The 27344-nt window shown below is 37.8% G+C and overlaps 1 protein-coding gene across 1 annotated transcript; it reads right to left on the reverse strand.

Moving 5' to 3' along the window:
• Positions 1-21191: 21191 nt before the first annotated feature.
• LOC148931198 (uncharacterized) lies at positions 21192-22886 on the reverse strand. Its single transcript, XM_089066751.1, has one exon. It carries the CDS (start codon positions 22884-22886, stop codon positions 21192-21194), a length of 1695 nt encoding a protein of 564 aa, XP_088922877.1.
• Between the last annotated feature and the right edge of the window lie 4458 nt (positions 22887-27344).

A 27344-nucleotide genomic window follows, 5' to 3' on the forward strand; every position in this document is an offset into this window, starting at 1 on the left:
TAAATAATTTATTAATATTATTTTTAAATTTGGTTATTTGTGTTTAGTGACTTAAAATATAAATACATTTTGAAACAGGAAAATCGATTTTCTTATTTGCTTTTTGTGATGAGTTTAATGAAGCATTTAATGAGTTCTTGTCCTATGCGTAACTGTGTTTGGTCAAATATATATATTAATAGTATTAAATACTCCCTTAGTCCCGATTAAATATCATTTTTTTCTATTTTGGTCCGTTCTTCGATAATAGTCACACTTCATTTTTACCATAAATAGTACTTCCTCCGTCCACGAATAGGAATCCCGGTTGGCCATTTTCATCCGTCCGCCATTAGGAGTATAAAAAATGACCTCATTGTTCCCTTAATTTAGAAGGGGCAATTAATTTTAATCCACTTTAGTTGCAATTTCCCACCCTCTCTCCTAATGTTAGATTTCATAATTCCAAAGAATAAAACAAATAATAAGATTTCATTATTCCAAAGAATAAAACAAATAATAATATAAATGGGTCCCACATTCCACTATCACACACTTTAATTATTACACTCAAACTTTTCTTAAAATCCGCACCCAACTCAACCGGAACTCCTATTCGCGGACGGAGGGAATAAGTAAATCCCACATTCCACAAACTCACTTCACTCACATTTTATTATAAAACCAATATAAAAAAGTGGATCTCACTTTCCACTAACTTTTTCCTCGACTTTTCTTTACTTTTCTTAAATAATTAAATGATATGCAAATAAATCTAGGTGCCCAAATGAATTTTTCTTTTCCCTTCTCGGTGACTTGACGCAGATTTCCACAATATGCTCCCAACATGAATTGATTTTTCTTCAGAAAAATGCTTAAGCTTCTGCTCCACTCTTAGGCATTACCTGCACAATAAAATCACCGAATTAAATTCTAATCATGATGATTAATCACAATTTATTTAAGCGTTCTACTCTATGATATTCACGGTATTCTTCATTCCATACTGATACCATACTTCCCCAATCTACAAAGTCACAAGCAGCAAATTGAGAGTGAAAATCATCCAATCTTTCAAATTTCACAAGCATGTTCGAAAACATACTTGGGAAACTTAATTCAATCGAACATACAATCGAAGTAAAGAACTTATCTTTCAGATGTAATCGTCGGTATCTCTTTTTTTGAAATGCCTCTAGAGTTGAGTGAAGCTCTGAATTGGTGGATGCTAGGCGGTTCTCAGTTCAACCCGAACGAAACATGGCGGAACTGACGGAGGACTCAAATCGCCGGGGTACGTGGTCCAGCGGTGTGGTGTGTGTAAGAAATTGAAGGAGACGACGCTGGGGAATCTCTCATTTTGAGTATAAGTTTGGTTTGGGCTTCTAATTTTAATTGCTTTGGCCCAGATTAAATAATTCCACTTGGGCTGATTTCATTTATGCAGTAGGCCATCCCGGAGTAATTTCGTTGGGCCCATGAATAATTAACTGTGGGGAATATTCATCCCAAGTCCGAAATAATTTAATTCGAGGGGAAATATTTACGAGAGTTTAATCACGCGCATAATTAAATCTTGGGATTTGATTATACATTATCGAGGGAGAATACGAGGAGTTAAAAGGAGGAGTCATGGGCGTAAGCGGTCGACCGGCGTCGCAAGCACCGCCTTGAGCACCCGCTGAATAATAAAAAATATGCGAAATTCAAGAAACGAGATATATCCTACAATGAGAGAATACATCTATTTACATGAAACAAAGATTTCCTCGTACTAGGAAACATATCCGAAAATGAAATATATCCTAAAAACCTAAAGAGAGAATTGCATTTTCAGTCCACGAACATTGTACTGATATCATTCACGGTCCTTATTCTTTAAGAATATCATTAGACGTCCCTGGACGTAGATATAATAGCATTGGAAGAATTTCTTTTACCTTTGAGACCTTTTTGGACAAAAATATCCCCAAGCTATAAGTCCTACTCCCTCCGTCCCAGAGTAGATGTCACACTTGGAAAATGTCACGGGATTTTAAGAGATGTTATTTTGTGTGTTAAGTGGTGAGAAAAAAAATATAATTTTATAATTGATGTGAGAGGTAACTTTTTCCAAAAGAAGAAATGTGACATCTTTTGTGGGACAAACTAAAAAAGAAAGTGTGACATCTATTATGGGACGGAGGAAGTATTTATTTGTCATTTTCGTGAGAGGGAGAACCGCCGTTTTTTCCTTTCAACTATGTGTTGTGACGAGCAAATATTTTCCACGTACTTTGATGACTTATCTCAGGGGAATACAACATAGTTGAATGAATCAATTACAATAGAAATTGTTATTGTCTTTCATGAGAAAGACATAAATAAATACTCCCTTCGTCCGTCATTAGGAGTCTCATATCTTGGCAGCATGAGTTTTAAGAAATGTTAAGAAAAGTGGGTGGAAAAAGTTAGTAGAATAAAAGTCCCACTTTTATATATTAGTTTTAAATGAAATGTGAGTGAATGAGTTAGTGGAATGTGAGACCCTATTACCATTTAAGGTAAAAGTGAACCGAGACTCCTATTCGCGGACGGGCTAAAATGACAAAGTGGGACTCCTATTCGCAGACGGAGGGAGTAGCTATTATAAGTTGGGTGTATTTTAATCCAAGAAGCTTTAAAAATTGCAAAAGTTTTCTAGCATTATATCAATATTTAGGGACGTCTGTTGATATTTTTTAAAGAAAAAGAACCTCAGATGATATTAGTGCATTCTTCTGAGATTAAAAATGTTTAAAAATAAATTATGAATATAATAAAAAAAAATATGGCCTAAGTTATTTTCTTTTATCCTTCATATATTATTCCTATATGTAAATAGAGTCATTTTTCTATTTTGGATAGTTCCAATTTAATTAAGTCATTTCTATTTTTGACAAAAGGTAATATTTTCTCTTACTTTATTCTCTTTTTATCTCTCTTAATTTATTCACCATTCACTTAATACATTATACTTAAATTTTGTGCCAAAATAAAATACATCTATTAATATAGAATAGAGGTATTAATATAGAATAGAGGGAGTATGAAAATACGTTTAGATTTTCTCATCTTTTTCTATATTTATTCTTCAATTCCAAGCACTAACTATTTCTTCTAACCAATGACTCAATCTATTAATATAGAATAGAGGGAGTACGAAAATACGTTTAGATTTTCTCATCTTTTTCTATATTTATTCTTCAATTCCAAGCACTAACTATTTCTTCTAACCAATGACTCATTCTGTCTCTGTCTCTCTTCATGACTACATTATTTGACTACTCTAAATTTCTAGTGCTATCAAAAGGATTCTTTTGCCTGCAGAAGGACTAATTTGTAGAGAGCAATTGCATAATATTTGAGTGACGTAACTCCATTAATGATGTCAACTCAATAATGGTAGATGTAGTTCCACCCATTTCCTCACCATTATTATTGCATACCAAATGCCAAATTCCTCGTCTATATATAAACACACAACATTGTGTGGCAGACCCTCAACTCATGAATAAAATTAAAATACATCATTTCAAAATATGATTCAAACCCAAAAATAACTTAGATTCAAAGATAAAAAAAGAAATAATAAACTAGAAGCTCCGCAGGTATGTGCTACCATGCTATCAGAAGACATAAATGCAGTGGTGGGCGCAGGATTTTACCGTTTAGGAGTCTAACTTATTGCTAAAAATTATAGGATAATTTTTTATGTCGGTGTACTACGACAAGATGAGCATGATATGAGTAATGAGATAGAAATAATTAAATAGTACGAAAACTCGAGATATATAATGAAGTACTTATACAACATGAAATTTTTTACGTATAATATTTGTAGGAAAAGAAAAAAAAAAAATTCACAAACACAGGATTTGGTTGTTGGGGGTCCAATTTATTGCTAAAAATTGTAGGGTAATTTTTTATGTCGGTGTATTGCAACAAGATGCACATGATATGAGTAATGAGATAGAAATAATTAAATGGTACGAAAACTCGATATGTAATGAAATACTTATACAACATGAAATTATTTACGTATACTATTTGTAGAAAAAATAAAAAAAATAGCAAAAAAAATATGAAATCATCAATTAAGAATAACTTTTGGTATAAGTTAATTAATGAATTCCTATAAAATACTCCCTCCGTCCCACAATAATTGTCACTCTGGGCACGAGTTTTAAGAAATGTAAAGAAAAGTTGGTTGGAGAAGTTAGTGGAATGTGAGACTCACTTTTTTATAATGGTTTTATAATAAAATGTGAGTGAAGTGAGTTAGTGGAATGTGAGACCTACTTACATTTATAATAAAACTGAATGTGACAATTATTGTGGGATGGATCGAAATTAATAAAAGCAACAATTATTATAGGACCGAGGAAGTATAATTTTTTTTTTTGAATAATAGTTATAAGAAAAAACAAAGACATCATAAAAAACTGTAAAAGGATTAATTTAAATAATAAAAACCAATTGGTATTCCTAGCGCCTAACCACTTGAGCAACTAAGTGTTTACATTGTTTAAATAAATATATGCTCTCTCTGTCCTACAAGAATATGCAATCTTTCCTTTTTAGAGCATTCCCATCCATGCTCTTCTCCAAGAGCATGGAAGTGGGTCTGGACCCACTTTTATTCATTTTTTACTCCTTGCTCTTTCCCAAGAGCACAACACCCACATCCATGTTCTTCTGTAAGGACATGCTCAAGGGTCCCACCATCTATTATTCAATTTAAATAAAAACATTTTCATAATATTAGAATGCATTAAAAATACCCGAAATACTATTACAAATTACTAAAAAATTAAAAATTACATAATTCAAATCCTAAAAATTAAAAATTACATAATTAAAGTCCTAATAATTAAAAATTACATAATTAAATTCATAAAATTATATTAATCCCACTACTCATCGCCGAATTTCGCTCGAATGTGTTTGATTAGGTCTTCTTGTAGCTCATTGTGTGTCTTGTTTCGATCCTCTCTCGCACTGGCGTATGCACACTTCGGCGCGGGGAGACCTTGCGGTTGAACTTCACGGTCCATCCTCGTCGTAAAAGTTAGCCGCCCTCGGTCCTTCGTCAACTATCATGTTGTGCAAGATAATACACGTGTACATGATGTCGGCAATATTCTTAGAGTGCCACAGCCGAGACGGGGTCTTCACAATGTTGAATCGGCCTTGAAGGACCCCAAAAGCTCTTTCGGCGTCTTTCCGAGCAAACTCTTGACGCAACGCAAAAAGAACCCGTCTCGGGTCTTGCGGATTGCTGAGCGTCTTCACGAAAGTCGACCACCTTAGGTAGATACCATCAGCGAGATAGTAACCTATGTGGTATGGATATCCGTTGATGGTGAAGCCGACCACCGGTGCTACACCATTCAAAACATCATTGAAGTGTGATGAGAATAGAGCACGTTCAAGTCGTTGTTGGATTCGGCAACACCGAAATATGCATGCCAAATCCATAAGCGGTAGTCGGCGACCGCTTCAAGGATAAGCGTTGGGCCGCCGCCTTTGTGGCCGCTTAAGTGTTGCCCCGTCCAAGCATTCGAGCAATTCTTCCACTTCCAATGCATGCAGTCAATGTTGCCAAGCATACCGGAAAAACCGTAGACTGTTTCGTGAAGATGAAGCAACCGTTGACAATCTTCGGTAGTGGATGCCCAATGGAATTCCTCACCGAAATCAGAATCAATGCCGTCGCAAAAAAGTTTTAGGCATAGGATTCCAGTTGACTCACACACATGCAAATACTCGTCGAATAGGTCAGCCGTTTTCCGAGTAGCAAGTTGTCGGATAGCACAAGTACACTTCTGCAATACAGAGAGACTTTGCCGACCGGTTGTGTCTCTACGTGATTGAAAGTATTCAATACGAACGGACAATGTAACGCCCCACTTTTTCAAACCCTAATTTTTGGATTATAAAATTTTTGCATTAAATGCCTTAAATGCTATGATATGTGGATTATTTGATGAGTAATTAATTGCATAGTGTCTTTGTGACCTAATTGCGTATGAGAATTTGAGTTGTGTTGAATAGTCAACTTGTTGAAATGTTGACATGGCTATGGAATAGTCAAAGATGGGAAAATATGACGTGGCCGTTGAAAGGTCAATGCGTTGAGAAAAAGAAGAGAAAGTGAAGAAATGATTGATTGGGTGTGAATATTTGATGCGGAGAAATATAATTGTGGGTGAATTATTTTCCTAAGGGATGAGTGAGAATTAAATAGGAGCATTTTTTAAATCATGTGGAATTTTCGGCCATTATCATATTTTGGAGAAGAAATCCTATTTTTCTTGGATTTAATTATTTGTTTGGGAGAATTATCCAAATTAAATCCAAAGGCCAAATACTCTATAATTCCTACATGGAATTTTCGAACTCCACCTTTGATTTTCTATGAGATTTTCGAAAATCTCATATATTGTGGGAGAATGGATTATTTATTTATTTGATCCCTTATTTATTCTCTTCCATGAATAAATATAAATATGCTAAAATATCCTAGCATATCTTGCCAAATCTAAGTAGATATTGCCATATCCTAATTAAATTAGGATTTGATTTTGAATCTCTCTTGAAGAAGGCAATACACGCCTATTTCCTATTAAATTGGGGAGTTTAATTATTATTTTCTTGCTCCGTGATATATTATTCTACTCCATGAAATATTTGAATTTAAATTATAGGCTAATTAAATAGCCTATAATTTTCGAAATCCCCATGCTTCTCAACGGTTTCAACCAATCTCTACTATATCTCTACCAAATCTTCCAAATCTTTATTTAATTAATTATTGGATATTATTATTTGGCACTCTATAAATACATGAGAGATCCTAAACCCTAGAGATCACAAAACCGGCGTCTCCCATTCTCCCAAGAATTTCGAAATTCTCTCTCCCACTCTCTCCAATTTTTTTTAAAGTTTTCTTCAAGATTTCTTCATCAATTGAGAAGAATTCAAGTGAAATTCAAGAGATTATTGAAGAATCAAGATTAATTCCTTGTTTCTACCGTTCGTTCTTTTGGAAAAGGTACTTTAATTATTGATCTTCTCTTCTTCTACCGATCAATCGGTATTCTTGAGTCCACATACATTTAGATCGAGGGAATGGGAAATTAATCGGTGAATTTTGGGATGCATGGATGTGTGTGTGTATATGACCGTGTGTGTGTGTGTGTGCGCATGCCTCGGCGTGCGTGCACAAGTGTGGTGTTCGTGTGCGTGTGTTGTGTGTGTGGAACACTCATGCGTGACACGATTTGATGGTGAATTTGGAGTTGTTAATTGAATAAAAATGATATGCTAATCATAATTTGATTTTGATTGATGATTTTGAAAATAATCGATGGGAAAAAAAGGGAAATATGGGAGACATGCATGATTTGAAATCAATGATTGAAACTGATTTGTGATACGCCTAATTTAAAGGTGATACTTCGCGCTCTCAGCGTGATAAACGAGGAGAAGAGAATACTTGCGAGATAAGCCGACGAGGTGGGCTTTCTTTTAAAATAAGGACATTGTCGTAAACTGATATTGATGAGAATGAGATATGTGTTATCATGCCTTGATTTGTTTTGTCGTGCCTATCCCTCGTGGCTATACCACTATTGATATAATCGAATTCGGATCCTTGTAGAGCCGCAAACTCTACTTGGGTTAGTGTACACCAATGTTAGACCGAGTGCTGGCGTACGGGTTGGCCGGTCTAGTGACCTGGATTGCGGCCGCATTCCTTGTCATGTAGAATGAGGATATGGTAAACGTCGATGTGAAAAATGGTTGCGCGACCGTGATATTTGATAAAGAATATATTTTGGTGCCTCGGGTCTTTCTAAAGTTAAAACCCCGATGGACACTTGAAAATGGCATGATAATTACTATTGTTGATAAAACTGTTTTCGGCATGAGTCCACTGAGTATGCTTATAGTACTCAGCCCTGCATGTGTTTTCCCTATGTGCAGGTTGAGCGGTGGCGAGCGGGCGGCGGTGTTGAGTAGAAAATAATGTCATGATCTGTTGGTACTATAAGTGTCGTTGTGTCTCCATACATGGCCTCACTTCTCTCTTGATCGTTTCCGCTATATTTAATGAAAAATTGTTATCTTTTGGTTGGGATGAATACTTTTATTTCGTGGGAATATTTCGGATATGAAATAGTTGGAATTATTTTGGAAACTCTGATGAGCATTTATTGCCATAGCCTTTTATTGGATTTCTTTGCTAAGGCATTATTCTTCTTCTACTTAATTGTTCATTTAATGCTTTGGTTAAATCCCTTCTAAAATGGAACTCTAGCCTATGATCTTTGATGCATTTAAGTCCGCCTAGTTAACGATCGCCGCATTTATTATACCCTAGATGGGCGGGTCGTTACAGTTGGTATCAGAGCGATCGTTTCTTTCCGCTCTGGACCCAAGAGTCTTGTTGAATTAAAAATCTGAAATTGGTGTAAATTGACTAATTGATAATCGTCGAAGGCTCAACACCGCAACTCGTCTCCGCTCAACCACGATGAATGAGGTAACAAGTATCTCTTGAATATTGATTTGAATTATGAAATATTGAAAGTTGAAGCGAATGGGAGTTGATGCGATATTTGAAATTTGTGATGGAGTATAAAATGATGATTATGCATGCAATTGAAATTTGCGGATTATGATTATGCAAAATAAAAGATGAATGCTGTTATGCAAGTGATTTGCGACTAAGATCGCTACGAATCGAATAAATGAGATTCTATATGATTTGTGATTTTCGTGATGAACGACATCTATGAGTATTGATTTGAATTGTGAGATGTTGGATATTGCGATGGGAATATTACTCTGGTGAAAATGAAAATATTTCAATGGTAATCGAAGTTAATATGACGTCTTTGAAAAAAAAAAAATATATATATTGCTTGGGAGTGTGAAATGATGTATATGCATGGATATGAAATTGCTAAGTGCGATTATGCCAAGAATGATGAATGATGTTGTGCAAGTGAACTTGTATTTTACTCGATAAAGAAAATCGGCGAATACGTGTTAGACTTCTATGTGCTTGGATGAATGAAATCCTATATGACTGTGATTTCTTGATTGTATGTGAAACAACACCTATGGGAAATGTGAAGTAAATACTATGGCTTTTGGAAAATGTTGTGAAGATATGAAATGGGAGACATTATGAGAATATACAAATTGTTTTTAACAATGAGGCATGAATGCGTTGAATGTGATGGATATTGAAGTATGATTGTGAACTTGTATTGGTTGATATTGAGATTTGTTATCACTTCTGCGAAACTAAAGAATTAACTTGAAGGAAATACATGTTGCTTCCATGAACGACAAAACTTTGTGCCTATGTGGTTGAAATTTCATTACTATGAAACTGTGAAAGACAAAGCATAATACGCGTGTGGTTGCGAGTTGTGATTGTGATGTAGATGCGCATGAACTGCATGATCTATGAAATGCGATTCCATGAATGATTGATTGACTGAGTGTTGCTATTCACATATATCGATTTACGATGCTTGTTATGAAACACCAAATGGGTTATAGGAAAAACATGTTTGGTTGTGCAATATATGAATGAAGTTTCATGTGGTGATAATCTATGACCAATGAAGTACAAGGTATCGTATAGAATCACTACGAGAGTGAAATGTGAAATTTGTGAACTCTGTGGCGAACGTAGAAGCTATATGGTGCTTGAGTTAGGTAATGATCGAATATACGTTGAAGTGTGAGACTTCAAGCTATGCTTGAAATTATAGAGTGCCTAAGAAGTAGGCCAGACTGAACGTGCTAGAATGCAGTTGCAAGATGAAAACTGCAATATCACTTTCCTGAGTGACAAAACCAACGAAAATATATATATGTTGAACTTGGTGTATCCTTACAATGGTGAGATCATACCTAAGAGCTAATAAAACTATGCAGTCTTGCATACCCTGCCAAAGTGGCGACGCGACACAAATACGACAACGTTTATGACACATTAAGATCGCGTGTATAATGGCAATCGAAAATGACCATGTGGCATGGTAAGAAGAAGACTTTGAAGATGCGACCATCAAAAATAGTTATTAATTTCGATGATACAATGAATCTCAATTTGGAATCCACGGTTTCATAGAACGATGTTACCATGTCCATGCTCGCGAAAAATGTGCGAGAGAGTGCGACCTTCGTAGCTTGAATGACCATTTTTTAAATCAACAGTACTTACTTGGATCCTAAGTTCTTTTCGGGACGTTTTGAATAACCGTGAGTCATTGTCTATTTAAACGCCTTGGTTTGATTCACAACTTGCAAGTGATATCCATTATTTCTTTTCCTGTAACGAGTCATGACTCACTTGGCTAGAAAATTTGGTGTTTGCCCTTGTAACTTTGGACATCTGGATTGAGTAGTCCTCTTTAATTTGTCATTCATAAGGACGATATTTGATTTTACGAGCCTCCGTCATTGAACTTTGACCCTAAAGTTGTTTGCGGTTATGACATTTAGTATGATCACATCTCCAGACCTGATTTATTCAAATGATGGAATATTCTACTTGGAATTTTGTTCACCTCTTCATTTCGCCAGTTCGTTCTTGCAGAAGTGAAATTCTTTGTAGCTCAATGATTTTTCTTTCGCCAATACCAAGTTGAGGCTATGAAGTTCTCTTCTTCGTTAACGGGTTTGATCGTGTTAATTTTCTGAAAAGTTCCAATCACTTTGAGTTGCCCTCAACAAATTCGTGAATCCATTGATGTGATTTCATTTTTTCAATAACATGATGTCATTGAACCATTGATAGTGCTACTCCATGACATTTGTCTATGTTTCTAAATTCTGCCGCTACTGATTGTTTTAGGCTTTGACATGTTTGAACGATATCATTCATTGCTGTCCAGAATTTTTGCAAATTTTTGATTGGGCAATCTGCTATGGAATTTGAGATTTATTGCAGTTTCATCCTGTTTCCATGACCTACCTCATGTTCTTTCGAACTCTCGTCAGAAGTAAATTCTTAAGCTCTATGGGTTTTACTTGATCCCTCTAAAACCATTTAAAATTCTCAAAATAGATGAGTTAAGTTCAATGGAACTTAGTCCTTGCTTTGTTTCAAACCAATTGTCAATGATGAGATTTGAAAGTGTCGAGCTAGAAATATTATTCTTGCTTCCTTGACTAAGTTTGGAGCCTTCCGATGAAAGACATTTTGTGGTGCTTTTTCGAGTTGAAATCAGTTTCTATCCAAGTAACACTGTTTGATCAATTTATGAATTATTGATACTAGACTCAAGGAAATGTTAGAGTTGTGCTTTTCGGATACACACGAGGAATAAGTTCCTATGGCCAATCACACGTGGAAATGATACACCAACAAGAGGTGTAGACATGACCAATAGAGCGAGACGAGAAATATTTTGCATTTACGAACTGTTTATAACGAGCTGCTGAGAAATTGAATGTCGTGTTAGGTACATAGATAATAGAAATCTCTCGAACATGCTCGAACGTAGAAATTGTTATAGGAGAACTTAAGTTAACCGCTCACGATATGCAAGTTATGACGATGGAGGATATCGATATAATCTTGGGAATGGACTGGCTGACAATGAACTTTGCGACGATTCGTTATAAGGAGAGGCAAATATCTCTACAAGCTCCGGGAAGCGAACCCACCATATACCATGGAATCTCGATGAATCGGAGAACCGCCATCATATCCGCGCTTCAAGCGACCGCAATGATGAGAAAAGGGCGAACTGCCTATCTTGTCTACCTCCATGGAGAGGAGAAGAACGAGAAGAAGATGGAAGATGTTGCTGTCGTGCAAGAATTTCCCGACGTTTTTCCAGAAGTGTTACCTGGACCACCGCCAGATCGACAGTTGGAGTTCACAATTGACCTTGAACCGGGAGCCGCACCCGTATCAAAGGCACCATATCGAATGGCGCCAAAAGAGTTGGAGGAATTAAAGATACAACTCCAAGAACTCATGGACTTAGGTTTCATTAGACCTAGTGTCTCGCCGTGGGGCGCACCAGTACTGTTCGTGAAGAAGAAGGACAGATCAATGAGGATGTGCATCGATTATAGGGAGCTAAACAAGTTGACCCTAAAGAACAAGTATCCACTGCCAAGGATAGATGACTTGTTCGATCAACTTCGAGGAGCAGGCGTGTTTTCAAAGATGGACTTGAGGTCCGGATATCACCAGCTACGAGTTCGAAGGGAGGATATACCCAAGACTGCGTTTCGCACAAGATATGGCCACTACGAGTTTGTGGTGATGCCGTTTGGATTGACGAATGCCCCAGCGGTGTTCATGGACTTGATGAATCGAATATTCCATTTGTACTTGGATAAATTCGTCTTAGTCTTCATCGATGATGTGCTAGTCTACTCAAAGAACGAGAAGGAGCATGAGGAGCACCTACGAATCATGTTGGAAACGTTGAGGACCGAGAAGTTGTACGCCAAATTCAACAAGTGTGAATTTTGGCTAAAGGAAGTGAATTTTCTAGGACACATTGTGTCGGCAGAAGGAATCCGAGTGGACCCCGCCAAGGTTGAGGCGGTACAACGATGGAAGTCGCCTTCAACACCAAACGAAATTCGGAGTTTCCTAGGTTTGGCAGGATACTACCGAAGATTCATAGAAGGATTCTCCAAGATAGCGAGACCAATTACGCAACAACTCAAGAAGGGAGTCAAGGTGAATTGGACCCCAGAGTGTGAAGCAAGTTTCTAACTGTTGAAGGAAAAGTTGACAACTGCGCCAGTGTTAGCTGTGCGCGAGTCTGGAGTGAATTACGTAGTCTACACCGATGCTTCGAAGGTTGGACTAGGATGCGTATTGATGCAAAATAATAAAGTGATCGCCTACGCGTCACGACAATTAAGACCACACGAGTTGAATTACCCAACGCACGATTTGGAGTTAGCAGCAGTGGTACATGCCCTAAAGATCTGGAGGCATCATCTCTACGGAGTTAGATGTGAAATCTTTACGGACCACAGGAGCTTAAAGTATTTGTTCGAGTAGAGAGACTTGAACATGCGACAACGAAGATGGCTCGAATTAGTGAAGGACTACGATTGTGGCATTAACTACCACCCCGACAAAGCAAATGTAGTGGCAGATGCTTTGAGCCGTAGAGATCATTCGCAAATGGCTACTTTCCTAACGGAAGAGGAGAGCTTGATATGAGAATTTAGCAAAATGCGATTAGAAGTGATAAGAGCACCCGAAACAGTGGAAGAGCGAATTGCCACTTTGGTGGTTAAACCAGATCTAAAAACGAGAATCGTTGCAGCGCAACGGATGGATGTGGAACTAGAGGAAATCCAAATTGAAGTGAGAACCGGTGAATCCGGAAAATTTAGTTAGGAGTCCGACAATGCCCTCACCTTTGAAGGAAGGTTGTGCGTGCCAAACAACGAAGAACTCAAGAACGAGATCATGGGCGAAGCTCATGAAACTCCATACACTGCCCACCCTGGAAGCACGAAGATGTACCAAGACTTGAAAAAGTCCTTTTGGTGGAATGGCATGAAGAGAGATATCGCAGCATTTGTGGAACGTTGCTTAGCCTGCCAACAGGTGAAGGCATTACATCAACGATCACATGGAAAATTACAACCATTGGAGATACCCGAGTGGAAATGGGAGCACATCGCCATGGATTTTGTGACGGCTTTGCCGAAGACCCTAAATGGGAACACCGCGATCTGGGTGATTATAGATCGACTTACGAAGAGTGCACATTTCATACCGATTCCGGTAACGCATGGATCGAGCAAGCTGGCTCGGATCTACATTAAGGAGATCGTGCGATTGCACGGAGTTCCAGTGACAATTACATCCGATCGTGACCCGAAGTTCACATCGAAATTTTGGATTAGTCTACAGCGCGAGCTTGGAACGCGATTGAATTTTAGCATGGCGTTTCACCCGCAATCCGATGGGCAATCCGAGAGGACGATCCAAACCCTCGAGGATATGTTGAGAGCTGTGATACTCGACCGCGGTGGAAGTTGGGAGACCGTGCTACCGCTAATTGAATTTGCTTACAATAACAGTTTCCAAGCAACAATCAACATGGCGCCATATAAAGCCTTATACGGAAGAAAATGTAGATCGCCGCTCTATTGGGATGAAATTGGAGAGCGACGGGTGCTAGGACCCGATGCGGTCGAAGAAATGGTTGAAGTTGTTCGACAAATTCGTGTGAAAATAAAGGAAGCCCAGGACAGACAAAAGTCATACGCTGACGTCCGACGAACCGACTTACAATTTCAAGCCGGTGATAAAGTTTTTCTTAAAGTGTCCCCGTCGTAAGGGATAACGCGTTTTGGTGTTAAAGGAAAATTGAAACCACGTTTTATTGGGCCTTACGAAATTCTAGAAGGAATAGGACCCGTAGCCTATCGATTGGCGCTACCGCCAAGTCTTGGAAACGTGCACAACGTCTTTCACGTATCGCAGTTGCGAAAATATGTGTTCGATCCGAAGCATGTGATTCACTACGAAGAAGTCGCGTTGAATTCCGACTTGAGCTACGAAGAGAGACCTCAAATGATCTTGGACCGGAAGGTTTAGGATTTGAGAAATAAATCCATTGCTAGTGTGAAAGTGCTATGGAGGAACCACGAATATGAGGAAGCCACGTGGGAGCTTGAAGACAAGATGAAGGAACTGTACCCGGAACTTTTTCCATGAGGTACCAAATTTCGGGCCGAAATTTCTTTTAAGGGTGGTGGAATGTAACGCCCCACTTTTTCAAACCCTAATTTTTTGGTTATAAAATTTTTGCATTAAATGCCTTAAATGCTATGATATGTGGATTATTTGATGAGTAATTAATTGCATAGTGTCTTTGTGACCTAATTGCGTATGAGAATTTGAGTTGTGTTGAATAGTCAACTTGTTGAAATGTTGACGTGGCTATGGAATAGTCAAAGATGGGAAAATATGACGTGGCCGTTGAAAGGTCAATGCGTTGAGAAAAAGAAGAGAAAGTGAAGAAATGATTGATTGGGTGTGAATATTTGATGCGGAGAAATATAATTGTGGGTGAATTATTTTCCTAAGGGATGAGTGAGAATTAAATAGGAGCATTTTTTAAATCATGTGGAATTTTCGGCCATTATCATATTTTGGAGAAGAAATCCTATTTTTCTTGGATTTAATTATTTGTTTGGGAGAATTATCCAAATTAAATCCAAAGGCCAAATACTCTATAATTCCTACATGGAATTTTCGAACTCCACCTTTGATTTTCTATGAGATTTTCGAAAATCTCATATATTATGGGAGAATGGATTATTTATTTATTTGATCCCTTATTTATTCTCTTCCATGAATAAATATAAATATGCTAAAATATCCTAGCATATCTTGCCAAATCTAAGTAGATATTGCCATATCCTAATTAAATTAGGATTTGATTTTGAATCTCTCTTGAAGAAGGCAATACACGCCTATTTCCTATTAAATTGGGGAGTTTAATTATTATTTTCTTGCTCCGTGATATATTATTCTACTCCGTGAAATATTTGAATTTAAATTATAGGCTAATCAAATACCCTATAATTTTCGAAATCCCCATGCTTCTCAACGGTTTCAACCAATCTCTACTATATCTCTACCAAATCTTCCAAATCTTTATTTAATTAATTATTGGATATTATTATTTGGCACTCTATAAATACATGAGAGATCCTAAACCCTAGAGATCACAAAACCGGCGTCTCCCACTCTCCCAAGAATTTCGAAATTCTCTCTCCCACTCTCTCCAAGTTTTCTTCAAGTTTTCTTCAAGATTTCTTCATCAATTGAGAAGAATTCAAGTGAAATTCAAGAGATTATTGAAGAATCAAGATTAATTCCTTGTTTCTACCGTTCGTTCTTTTGGAAAAGGTACTTTAATTATTGATCTTCTCTTCTTCTACCGATCAATCGGTATTCTTGAGTCCACATACATTTAGATCGAGGGAATGGGAAATTAATCGGTGAATTTTGGGATGCATGGATGTGTGTGTGTATATGACCGTGTGTGTGTGTGTGCGCACGCCTCGGCGTGCGTGCACAAGTGTGGTGTTCGTGTGCGTGTGTTGTGTGTGTGGAACACTCATGCGTGACACGATTTGATGGTGAATTTGGAGTTGTTAATTGAATAAAAATGATATGCTAATCATACTTTGATTTTGATTGATGATTTTGAAAATAATCGATGGGAAAAAATGGGAAATATGGGAGACATGCATGATTTGAAATCAATGATTGAAACTGATTTGTGATACGCCTAATTTAAAGGTGATACTTCGCGCTCTCAGCGTGATAAACAAGGAGAAGAGAATACTTTCGAGATAAGCCGACGAGGTGGGCTTTCTTTTAAAATAAGGACATTGTCCTAAACTGATATTGATGAGAAAGAGATATGTGTTATCATGCCTTGATTTGTTTTGTCGTGCCTATCCCTCGTGGCTATGCCACTATTGATATAATCGAATTCGGATCCTTGTAGAGCCGCAAACTCTACTTGGGTTAGTGTACACCAATGTTAGACCGAGTGCTGGCGTATGGGTTGGCCGGTCTAGTGACCTGGATTGCGGCCGCATTCCTTGTCATGTAGAATGAGGATATGGTAAACGTCGATGTGAAAAATGGTTGCGCGACCGTGATATTTGATAAAGAATATATTTTGGTGCCTCGGGTCTTTCTAAAGTTAAAACCCCGATGGACACTTGAAAATGACATGATAATTACTATTGTTGATAAAACTGTTTTCGGCATGAGTCCACTGAGTATGCTTATAGTACTCAGCCCTGCATGTGTTTTCCCTATGTGCAGGTTGAGCGGTGGCGAGCGGGCGGCGGTGTTGAGTAGAAAATAATGTCATGATCTGTTGGTACTATAAGTGTCGTTGTGTCTCCATACATAGCCTCACTTCTCTCTTGATCGTTTCTGCTATATTTAATGAAAAATTGTTATCTTTTGGTTGGGATGAATACTTTTATTTCGTGGGAATATTTCGGATATGAAATAGTTGGAATTATTTTGGAAACTCTGATGAGCATTTATTGCGATAGCCTTTTATTGGATTTCTTTGCTAAGGCATTATTCTTCTTCTACTTAATTGTTCATTTAATGCTTTGGTTAAATCTCTTCTAAAATGGAACTCTAGCCTATGATCTTTGATGCATTTAAGTCCGCCTAGTTAACGATCGCCGCATTTATTATGCCCTAGATGGGCGGGTCGTTACAGACAATGCGTTGAAAATACGCATAAACAACCGTTTTGACATGCGAAAACGGCGCCGGAAGTAATCTTCCGGAAACCGCGGCGTATCGGAAAAATAGTCGGCAACGAGCCTTTCATGGGCTCCCTCCCGGTCACGAGGAATGTAGTGGCGCTTTGATCTAGCTGGTTGAGGAGGAAGGGTGGCGGCGACATGGGCTTCATAGGTGGCACGATATTGTTCATAGTATTCTTGTTATTCGCGCCCCGCTTCCGCCATGATATCGGTGAAATCCATTTTTGAATTTTTAGAGAGGGTTTGAGTGAGAGAGGAGATGTAGATGATGAATGAGATGTAGTTGAAAATGGATGATGAATGTGTGTATTTATAGATGATTTTGGGATTAAAACATTTTTTAAAAAATTCAAAAAAAATTCAAAAAAATGGTAATAAACGGCTATATTTTTTGGGAGTCCGAAAAAAATTTTTAAAAATTTTTTTTGGTATTATTTTTAATTTTTTTTTAAAAAAAGGAAATTACAACGGCATTGCCATTGAGCAATCGCACGCTGCCACGTCGCCCTGCTCAGTGGCACGGGCGTGCTCTTATTATCGAGTAGCGCCGTGCTGTCGGCGCGAGCATAACGGCGGACACGGGTGTGTCGCGCTGTCGGCACGGACGCCGTCCTTGCGGGCGATCACCGATGAGAATGCTCTTAGTCCGTCCCACAAGAAAATGCACTTTCCAATTTTAGAAATTATTTTTTCTTTAAGAAGCGGGACTCATTCTCCACTAATAACACTTCAATTACTTTTTCTATCTACCTCTCTGTTACTTTATCAATTTTATATTAGAACTCGTGTCAAACTCAAAATGCATATTATTTGGAGATGGAAGGAGTAGTATATAGCGTTATCATAAATTGTTAGGGGTACCATAAATCCTCCGAGACCGTCCACCGCTGCATAAATGTATTGCGTGGAAGGAAATGACTTTATGTTCACATTTGGGATTGACTCATGACTTCCTTTTGTGTTGCATATATTTATGTAGTTACTATTCTATAAATATACGAATTTCTAACGGTTTTTAAATTTTCCTCTTATTATTTTTTAAATATTAATACACAAACCTTTTAATTTTTTTTAAAATTTTTTTCCCTTTAAGCATCCTCAAAGAGTGAGATAAATAAAGAAGTAACGTCTTATAACTACCATATTTAACTTCTTTTCATGAAAAATCTTTTTTTTAATAAAAAAGGTTTTGAGAATGTATTATACGAACATCTCCAAAGAAAAAAGGTAAATTGAGAAGGTATATTTCTTATAAATATAATTTTTGGTAGATATGAGCTCATAATTATGATCATAAGCAATAGTGAGGTAAACAATAATTAGCCGAGCGATAAGCATAGTGTACAGTATATGATATGAGCTAGTTTTGAATGGATATTATCTCACACAAAACTTGATAACTCATAAATAATAAATTTCAAAATCTAATACTCCTTCTATCCCGACCAACTAGCTTTATAACTATTGATTAATTAAAAGTGGAATGGTGAGTCTAAATTACATATATTCTGCATATGGGAAGCAATTTTTGCATTTTGGAAGAAGTGTTAAAAACTCACTAGTTCATCACCGTTTGGCGTTCGTATTATTTATAGGGCTAATAGTCAATTCAGCTTCTTCCTACGAACTTTGAAAATGATATAAAAAGAACATACGAATTTTGAATTTGTAGTATTTCATAAAAAAATTTGTTTCGCCTATATTTAATTCTACATGTCACGGCAAGATGTCCTGATGTCCATTATATTTGATCGCGTTTTGCGATAATATTGATAACACATTATACATACTACTTAATTAATATAATTTTCTCGCTATTTTCTGTACAAACACAATTCATGCTTTAGTAGATTCTACAATATTCATTAATGTTCATAAAGTTTGTTGGATCATGTTTTTGTTAGTGTTTTGTAGACTTTAAATCACCAAGGGATATTGTAAAAATTCTTCTTTTATTTTCCAATGAATAAAACAAATTATTTTATCATAACTAATACACTTGGATTTTGCATGGTTTTAGAGGGCAATTTCATATGAATCTATCTAATCATATTCTGTCTATTATTAAGCGTGTTTATATCTACTTCTCTATTATGTTGATATTTTGACCATTTGTGAAGAATGTGTAGAAAAATGTACAAAATATGTAGATGTGCAGCAGCTTTGGTTTGAGACTGTGTTTCTGGATATTTTGAAAGTCCGATTAGTACATAATGCATATCATTCTCTTCGTCTTCGGAAGATCTTCGCGTGAATATCTTAAATGTCTCCATTGGAGTTCCGTAGAAGAAGTTATGGCTGTTTTACAAAGACTGCGCGGAGCAGTGACATAGTTGGCGACCCGCCAGTAAAGCACAGGAAAAACGCCGTAGGCAGCTGGCTACTCGCAAGCTTTGACGCACAACGAACCTAACGACCCGCCAGGTTCGACCAACAGTTTATTTCGCGCCCAAAGTGACATACTTGGATTTTACATGGTTTTAGAGGGTGGTTTTGTATGAACTTGAGCATATTTCGTCTATTATTAGGCGTGTTTATATCTACTTCTCTATTATGTTGGTATGTTGACCATTTTGTTAAGAATGTGTAGAAAAAGGTACAAAATATGTGGATGTGCAGCAGCCTTGGTTTGAGACAATATTTACTCGATATTTTGAAGTTCAATCAGCCCTTAATGCATATCAATCTCTTCGTCTTCGAAAGAGCTTCGCGTGGGTATATCGCACGCCTCAATCGGAGTTCGGTAGAAGAAGTTATGGCCGTTATACAAACACTGCGCTGTCCAGAAATTCCCACTAGCCCGGGTGAATTATTACCCTATAATTCCACCCGGCCGGGTGGTGTAATTATGCCTGCGAGATTCCAGAGAGTACCAAAGAAGTCCCACCCGGCCGGGTGAATTTTCAGTGGATTAATTCCACCCGGCCGGGTCCGTCAATCTGACGTTTTTTGATAAGAAGAATTAGGTCAATTCTAGGTCAATTCTATTTTTGAAGGGGGGAATAAGAAGGAAGAATTAGGTCAATTCTAGGCATTCTCTACAAGCGACAAAACCCATCTCTCTCTTGGTGAAGAACTCTTGGAAGAAGATTGAAGATTCAAGCTTCAATTCTTCCGCCAATTGCAATTCGGATCATGATTTCCATTGTTTTGTCGTATCCCACAGAGACAATTAAGTGTAAACCTAAGTACCACGAACAAATTTCAACTACTATCCAGACGATCAAGAGTTTTGGGTTTTTTTTCTAACAACTACGATAAGCATATAAATTCAGAGATTAAAATAAACACTTAAAAAAGAGAATAAAGAAGCAAGTTGTAAAAATGATAGAGAAATATGCAGAATTCAAGGATCCGATGCACAACTCATAGTCTAACCCAATTGAAACCGATTTACCATTTAAAGTCTCCAGAATTGTTGAATCAATCACAAATATAGATTAAACCCCCTCCCGAGGTGAGAAATCCGTAGATTAGGTGTAATAATTGAAGTACCCTTCTAATTCTTAGACCTAACTCCTAATAGTTCGATTAGATTAAAGATCCCACTCAAAACCTCAACTCTCCCGAGTTTTATTGAATTAGGGTGTGAATAATTCTTCTTTCAAGGTTAAATATTTCATCTCCCGATTATTCTAAGAAACCCTACACTCCCAATTGGTGATCTGAATAAGAAGGAAGAATTAGGTCAATTCTAGGCATTCAACTCCCCAACCTAAGAAGGAGTTGAATACCATCCGAGAATGAGGGTGGTAGAGTAGCAGAAAAGAGAGCTGAAGAGGAGGAATTGGTCGAAGAAGATGAGACAGTGCAAATTTCTATTCCACCTAAGGAGAACACGACTATACCTTCACTCACACCACATACAGCTCATACTCCAGCTGAAGTGAGGATCCCTTATCCTCAACGTGTTCAGAAGAAGAAGACAGATGCTCAGTTCTCGATGCAGCCTTTCCTTTAGAAATTGATCCACCACATGAACCAAACATCCACTGCGGCAAAGAAAAATCCCCAAATGTGGACTCAATTTCTTGTGCCTTTTGGACTTCTACAACATGCACAGCTTTGCACTCCTTCTTCGTAACCAGTTCCTCTTCCTCACGACTCTTCATAGCATTGTAGATAGATAAGATGTGGCGTTTGTTGCCCATATGAAGAGTGAGCTTTCCCCTCGCTATATCTATCAATGCTTTTCCCGTTGCAAGGAATGGACGCCCCAGGATAAGCGGTACATTCACGTCTTCTTCCATATCCAACACTACAAAATCGACGGGAAATATGAAGTCGTGTACCTTCACAAGAACGTCCTCAACAATTCCTTTAGGATAGGTGATGGTTCTATCTGCCATCTGCAGTGTGATTGTAGTCGGCTTGAGAGTGCCGATCTTCATCTTTCTGAAAAATGATAATGGCATCAAATTTATGCTCGCCCCCAGATCACAAAGTGCCTTTGTCTGTCTGTCATTTCCAATGACGCATGAGATGTTGAAACTCCCAGGATCTTTAAGCTTGGCAGGCAGCTTTTTCTGAATTATGGCACTACAGTTTTCAGATTTGTTCACCGTCTCATAGTCAGTCCACTTCTTCTTCTTGGAGAGCACATCTTTTAGGAACTTTGCATATGTAGGCATTTCTTGAAGTGCCTCCACCAATGGGATATTTAAGTTCACCTTCCTGAAGATGTCTAAGAACCTCGAGAACTGAGCATCTGTCTTCTTCTTCTGAACACGTTGAGGATAAGGGATCCTCACTTCAGCTGTAGTATGAGCTGTATGTGGTGTGAGTGAAGGTATAGTGGTGTGCTCCTTAGGTGGAGTAGAAATTTGCACTGTCTCATCTTCTTCGACCAATTCCTCCTCTTCAGCTCTCTTTTCTGCTACTCTACCCTCATTCTCGGATGGCATTGAAGGTCCCTCGTAGTTTGTTCCACTCCTCAGATGTATAGCTTTGCAATCCTTGGGATTGATGATAGTGGTAGAAGGGAATTTTCCTGGTTGCGTAAGAGTGCTCACAGTCTGGGAAATCTGGCTGATCTGAATATCAATGTTCTTCAAATGAGTGGCCATTCCCTGTACATCCGCCTCGACCTTCTCCATCCTTTGATTGTTCTGCTCCATGACCTTATTAGATTGTAGCATGAAGGACTTGAGTATGTCCTCCGTGGTCATCTTCTTGGGGTCGTTCATCATTCCATCAGAAACTGTGAGTCCCGGAGGAGGCTGCAGAGCATTATTGTGGTTCCCATAAGAGAGACTGGGATGCCCCTTGTTCCCATATTGGTTGTATCCTCCCCCATTAAAGTTCGGGCGTGGGTTATTGTAATACCTGTTACCCCCCTGTTTCACATAATTCACATCCTCCATACTTCCTTGGGGCTCTTGAGACGGTTGCCCCATCGCCATGCAGTCGAACTTCATGGTTAAGGCATCCAGCTTGTCGGATAGGGTGCTCATTGTATCATGATCTGTGGTATAAGCCACCCTATGCACCTTACTCCTTTCGTTGCTCCATCCTTCATCGCTGGATGCAAGCTCTTCAATCACTCTCATCGCCTCCTCCTCTGCTTTCTTGAGAAGATTACCTCCCGCGCTAAGATTTAACTCCCGTTGTGCTTCAGGTATACATCCCTTGAAGAATGTAATGACTTGCACTGTTGGGGACAGACCATGATTGGGACACCTCTTCAGCAAGGCTTTGAATCTCCCCCATGCATCTCTGATAGTCTCCGTAAGAATCATCTGAAAGGCAATGATCTCGTGTTGCCTCTTAATAGCCTCACTAGGAGGGTAGAACTTCTCCAGGAATTTGTGGACCATCTGGTCCCATGTTCTAATGGACCCCGGTGTCAAACTCTCGAGCCAATCCTTTGCTGCATCTTCCAAAGAAAAAGGAAACAGTCTCAATTGGATCTAATCATCTGTCACTCCATTCATTTTCGTCGTGTTGCAGATCTGAATGAACTTGGTAATATGCTTGTTAAGGTCATCTGAGGATTTGCCCTTAAAAGCATTGTTTTCCGCCATCTGGATCAGTCCTGGTTTCAGCTCAAAGTTGTTGACGTCAATATTGTTGAAGACAATTGGGTTTGCCACTCCGTGGTATACATATTGATTTTGCACCGGCACAGCTGGTTCACGATTAACCTGTCGGCGCAACTCCTCCAGCTATCGTAGGAGCTCAGCATTAGTGGGAGGAGGTGGTGGTGGGCCATTGTTCTCCATCAGAATAGGAGAATCAGGATCAAGCTGAATATGATCCTGGACTGGTGATCGAATAGGCGAGAGGTCCCTCCGATCTGAAGATGCTCCTACGCGGTTTGGCGAAGAAGCTTGAATCTTCTTTGTGAGTCTCCTATATGCGTTCCTCTTCCGGTTCGATGCTTCGATCTCAGAGTCGAAAGGTTCTAGAGGCAAGCCTTTAGAACGTGTGTGCATACACCTGAATAAGAAACACAATTGTGAGAACTCGAAAAATTAAAAGAAAAGAAAAAAATATAAAGCAGTAATGTCTGAAGTAGTAGTCTTGATTATTATCACGATATCAAGCTATATAACACAAAAATTATCCCCGGCAACGGCGCCAAAAACTTGACTATACTTTATTTTACCCAAATAATACCCGCAAGTGTACGGAGTTATCGTAGCAAACAGCAAGCAAGAGTATATCGTATCCTACAGAGACAATTAAGTGTAAACCTAAGTACCACGAACAAATTTCAACTACTATCCAGACGATCAAGAGTTTTGGGTTTTTTTTCTAACAACTACGAAAAGCATATAAATTCAGAGATTAAAATAAACACTTAAACAAGAGAATAAATAAGCAAGTTGTAAAATGATAGAGAAATATGCAGAATTCAAGGATCCGATGCACAACTCATAGCCTAACCCAATTGAAACCGATTTACCATTTAAAGTCTCCAGAATTGTTGAATCAATCACAAATATAGATTAAACCCCCTCCCGAGGTGAGAAATCCGTAGATTAGGTGTAATAATTGAAGCCCCCTTCTAATTGTTAGACCTAACTCCTAATAGTTCGATTAGATTAAAGATCCCACTCAAAACCTCAACTCTCCCGAGTTTTATTGAATTAGGGTGTGAATAATTCTTCTTTCAAGGTTAAATATTTCATCTCCCGATTATTCTAAGAAACCCTACACTCCCAATTGGTGATCAAGCAATTGTTAGGAAAAAGCACAAGAATAATTCAAACAATTGCAAGAGCAAGATAAAAACGAAGTCAATTGGATTAAAATTATAAATCAATGCATCTTCACTAAGAATTCCACATAAAAGATGTTTAGCTACTAATATTCATGGTAGAAAACAAAAAGAAACTAAGTAAAACAATAGAAATCATGATCCGAATTGCAATTGGCAGAAGAATTGAAGCTTGAATCTTCAATCTTCTTCCAAGAGTTCTTCACCAAGAGAGAGATGTGTTTTGTCGCTTGTAGAGAATGCCTAGAATTGACATAATTCTTCCTTCTTATTCCCCCCTTCAAAAATAGAATTGACCTAGAATTGACCTAATTCTTCTTATCGAAAAACGTCAGATTGACGGACCCGGCCGGGTGGAATTAATCCACTGGAAATTCACCCGGCCGGGTGGGACTTCTTTGGTACTCTCTGGAATCTCGCAGGCATAATTACGCCACCCGGCCGGGTGGAATTATAGGGTAATAATTCACTCGGGTTGGTGGGAATTTCTGGACAGCGCAGTGTTCGTATAACGGCCATAACTTCTTCTACCGAACTCCGATTGAGGCGTGCGAGATACCCACGTGAAGCTCTTTCGAAGAAGAAGAGATTGATATGCATTGGGGGCTGATTGAACTTCAAAATATCCAGTAAATATTGTCTCAAACCAAGGCTGCTGCACATCCACATATTTTGTACCTTTTTCTATACATTCTTAACAAAATGGTCAACATACCAACATAATAGAGAAGTAGATATAAACACGCCTAATAATAGACGAAATATGCTCAAGTTCATACAAAACCACCCTCTAAAACCATGTAAAATCCAAGTATGTCACAAAGTCGACCCTCGGTATATATATGCCTAGGAAATGCCTCCCAAATCATTCTACACGCCTCCTACCCCAAAAATACCAGTTTTTCACCTAGGAAGAAGAGAAGAACGAGCAGAAGACGAGTATTCATCGCAAGATTAAAGACGAGGCCTCCAATCCGCTCAATCCAATTCTAGGAGTTCATATTTAGTTTTATTTTTGTTCAAATAATATTTTTGAATATTTCTTTGAATGTTTCTTTGACTTTTGTGATGAACATGAGTAGCTAAATCCTCTGTAGAGTTCTACGGGGGAGATACAATGATTCTTATGTTTAATTGATTTTCTTTTTCTATGCCTGGCTCATGTGGTTATTTTGATTTCTTCTGTGCTTATACATATATTTGACTGCTCAACTTATAAATGCATGTGGATTTTACTACAATAACTGAGAAGTTGAGTAGTTTAATTTGATAGAGAAGAAATTGACGCCTTTGTCAATATAATATAGAGATTTGATAAATGAAGCTAAGTATCTTAGGAGCTATTAGGAGTTGTTGCCTTAGTTGTAGGAATGAGACTTCGGTTCTAGATAGCAATCTACAAATTATATGCTTCGAGAGAAGATATGGTTTTACATTAGTGATAGATTAATAACCCTTGAGACCCTTTGTTAGCATAGTTTGGAAATTAGTTGAGCATATGATAGTTGTTGTCGATCCCGTAGGATTCTACCTTCCTCATCCTTGATTTACATCCATTACCTTTTGTTTACTTTTAGCTCTCTAAGTTGTTTCCACTTGTTTCAATTATTATTTTGACTTTGCTTTTAAGTAGATTTAGAAAAACAAAACCTTCTGATAAATGTAGCTGAGGTTGGTTCGTGGTACTTAGGTTGACACTTATTGTCTCCGTGGATACGATACTCTTACTTACTGTTTGCTACATTAGCCCCGTACACTTGCAGATATACTTGTGTTAAAAATAAGTTGAGCCAATAATGATGTTATGTTTTTACATTTAATGGTTTTTTTTTAATATATTTACATGTGTAAGAAACAAAACAAGTCCAAGTCTTTGTTTTAGTAGACCGGTTGTAGCCAGTGGGCATCATCCACTTTAAGGTAACACAGTCTCAGTTCTGAACAAAGTAAAACAAAATTTCACAACCAAGGTAGGCTTTAACTATCTATCGTGAATGGCTGCAAAATTTCACAACCAAGCCTTATCGAAATAAGATGACATTGGTGTGATATAACACTGAACGGATCTAACAGCTAGACAAGTCTTTATGCTATCTACTAAAAGACAAAGGTCTTGATAAACTACCATTTCTTAATCAATATATTTAGCATTGGGCATACGTTATTGATTATGCATTATTTTGATTTATCAAATGGTGCGGGTTTTTTCGCAACCCAAGAATCCTGATATTTAGGGTAGTGGTAATTAATATCTAGCGATGTTAGGATTGCTAATATATGAAATTGCGCCCCAGGTAAGTCTGGCTTGATAATGTTCTCAAGAGGAGCTCGAAATAAAGTTTTATTATTCAGAACCTAGCTAGTTAAAATTTAATTATTCCATGAATAATAAACAAACATTTCTTGCTGATTCCACCCTTGGAGTAAATAATATATTAATTAATTAAGTTCATAGCAGACTTCAATTAATTAATGGACATTTAAATCTTAAGCGCGGTAATGAATTATTCAATCGAGGAAACCTAAATTACTTGTAATTTCGGATTTGGATGGGTAAATCAATATTACTACTGTAGTGGCTGATAATAATATTCCAATTTAAGCTTATATTAAATCGGAGTTCAGTTTAATCAGATTAAAGCTAATTGGAAGTGACCTGCATCAAACCTCCATAAATCTCTGTCTGAGCTCAATAAGTAACATAATATAAATAGGAGAATAAAGAAGAGAAAACCTAACCCTAGTAATACCCAATAATTTCGTCCCCCTCTCCTCATATGAGGCG

Source organism: Salvia hispanica, chromosome 3 (assembly GCF_029641045.1).
Source record: "Salvia hispanica isolate PSC_SH4W2 chromosome 3, Shi_PSC_v1, whole genome shotgun sequence".
Lineage (NCBI taxonomy): Eukaryota > Viridiplantae > Streptophyta > Magnoliopsida > Lamiales > Lamiaceae > Salvia > Salvia hispanica.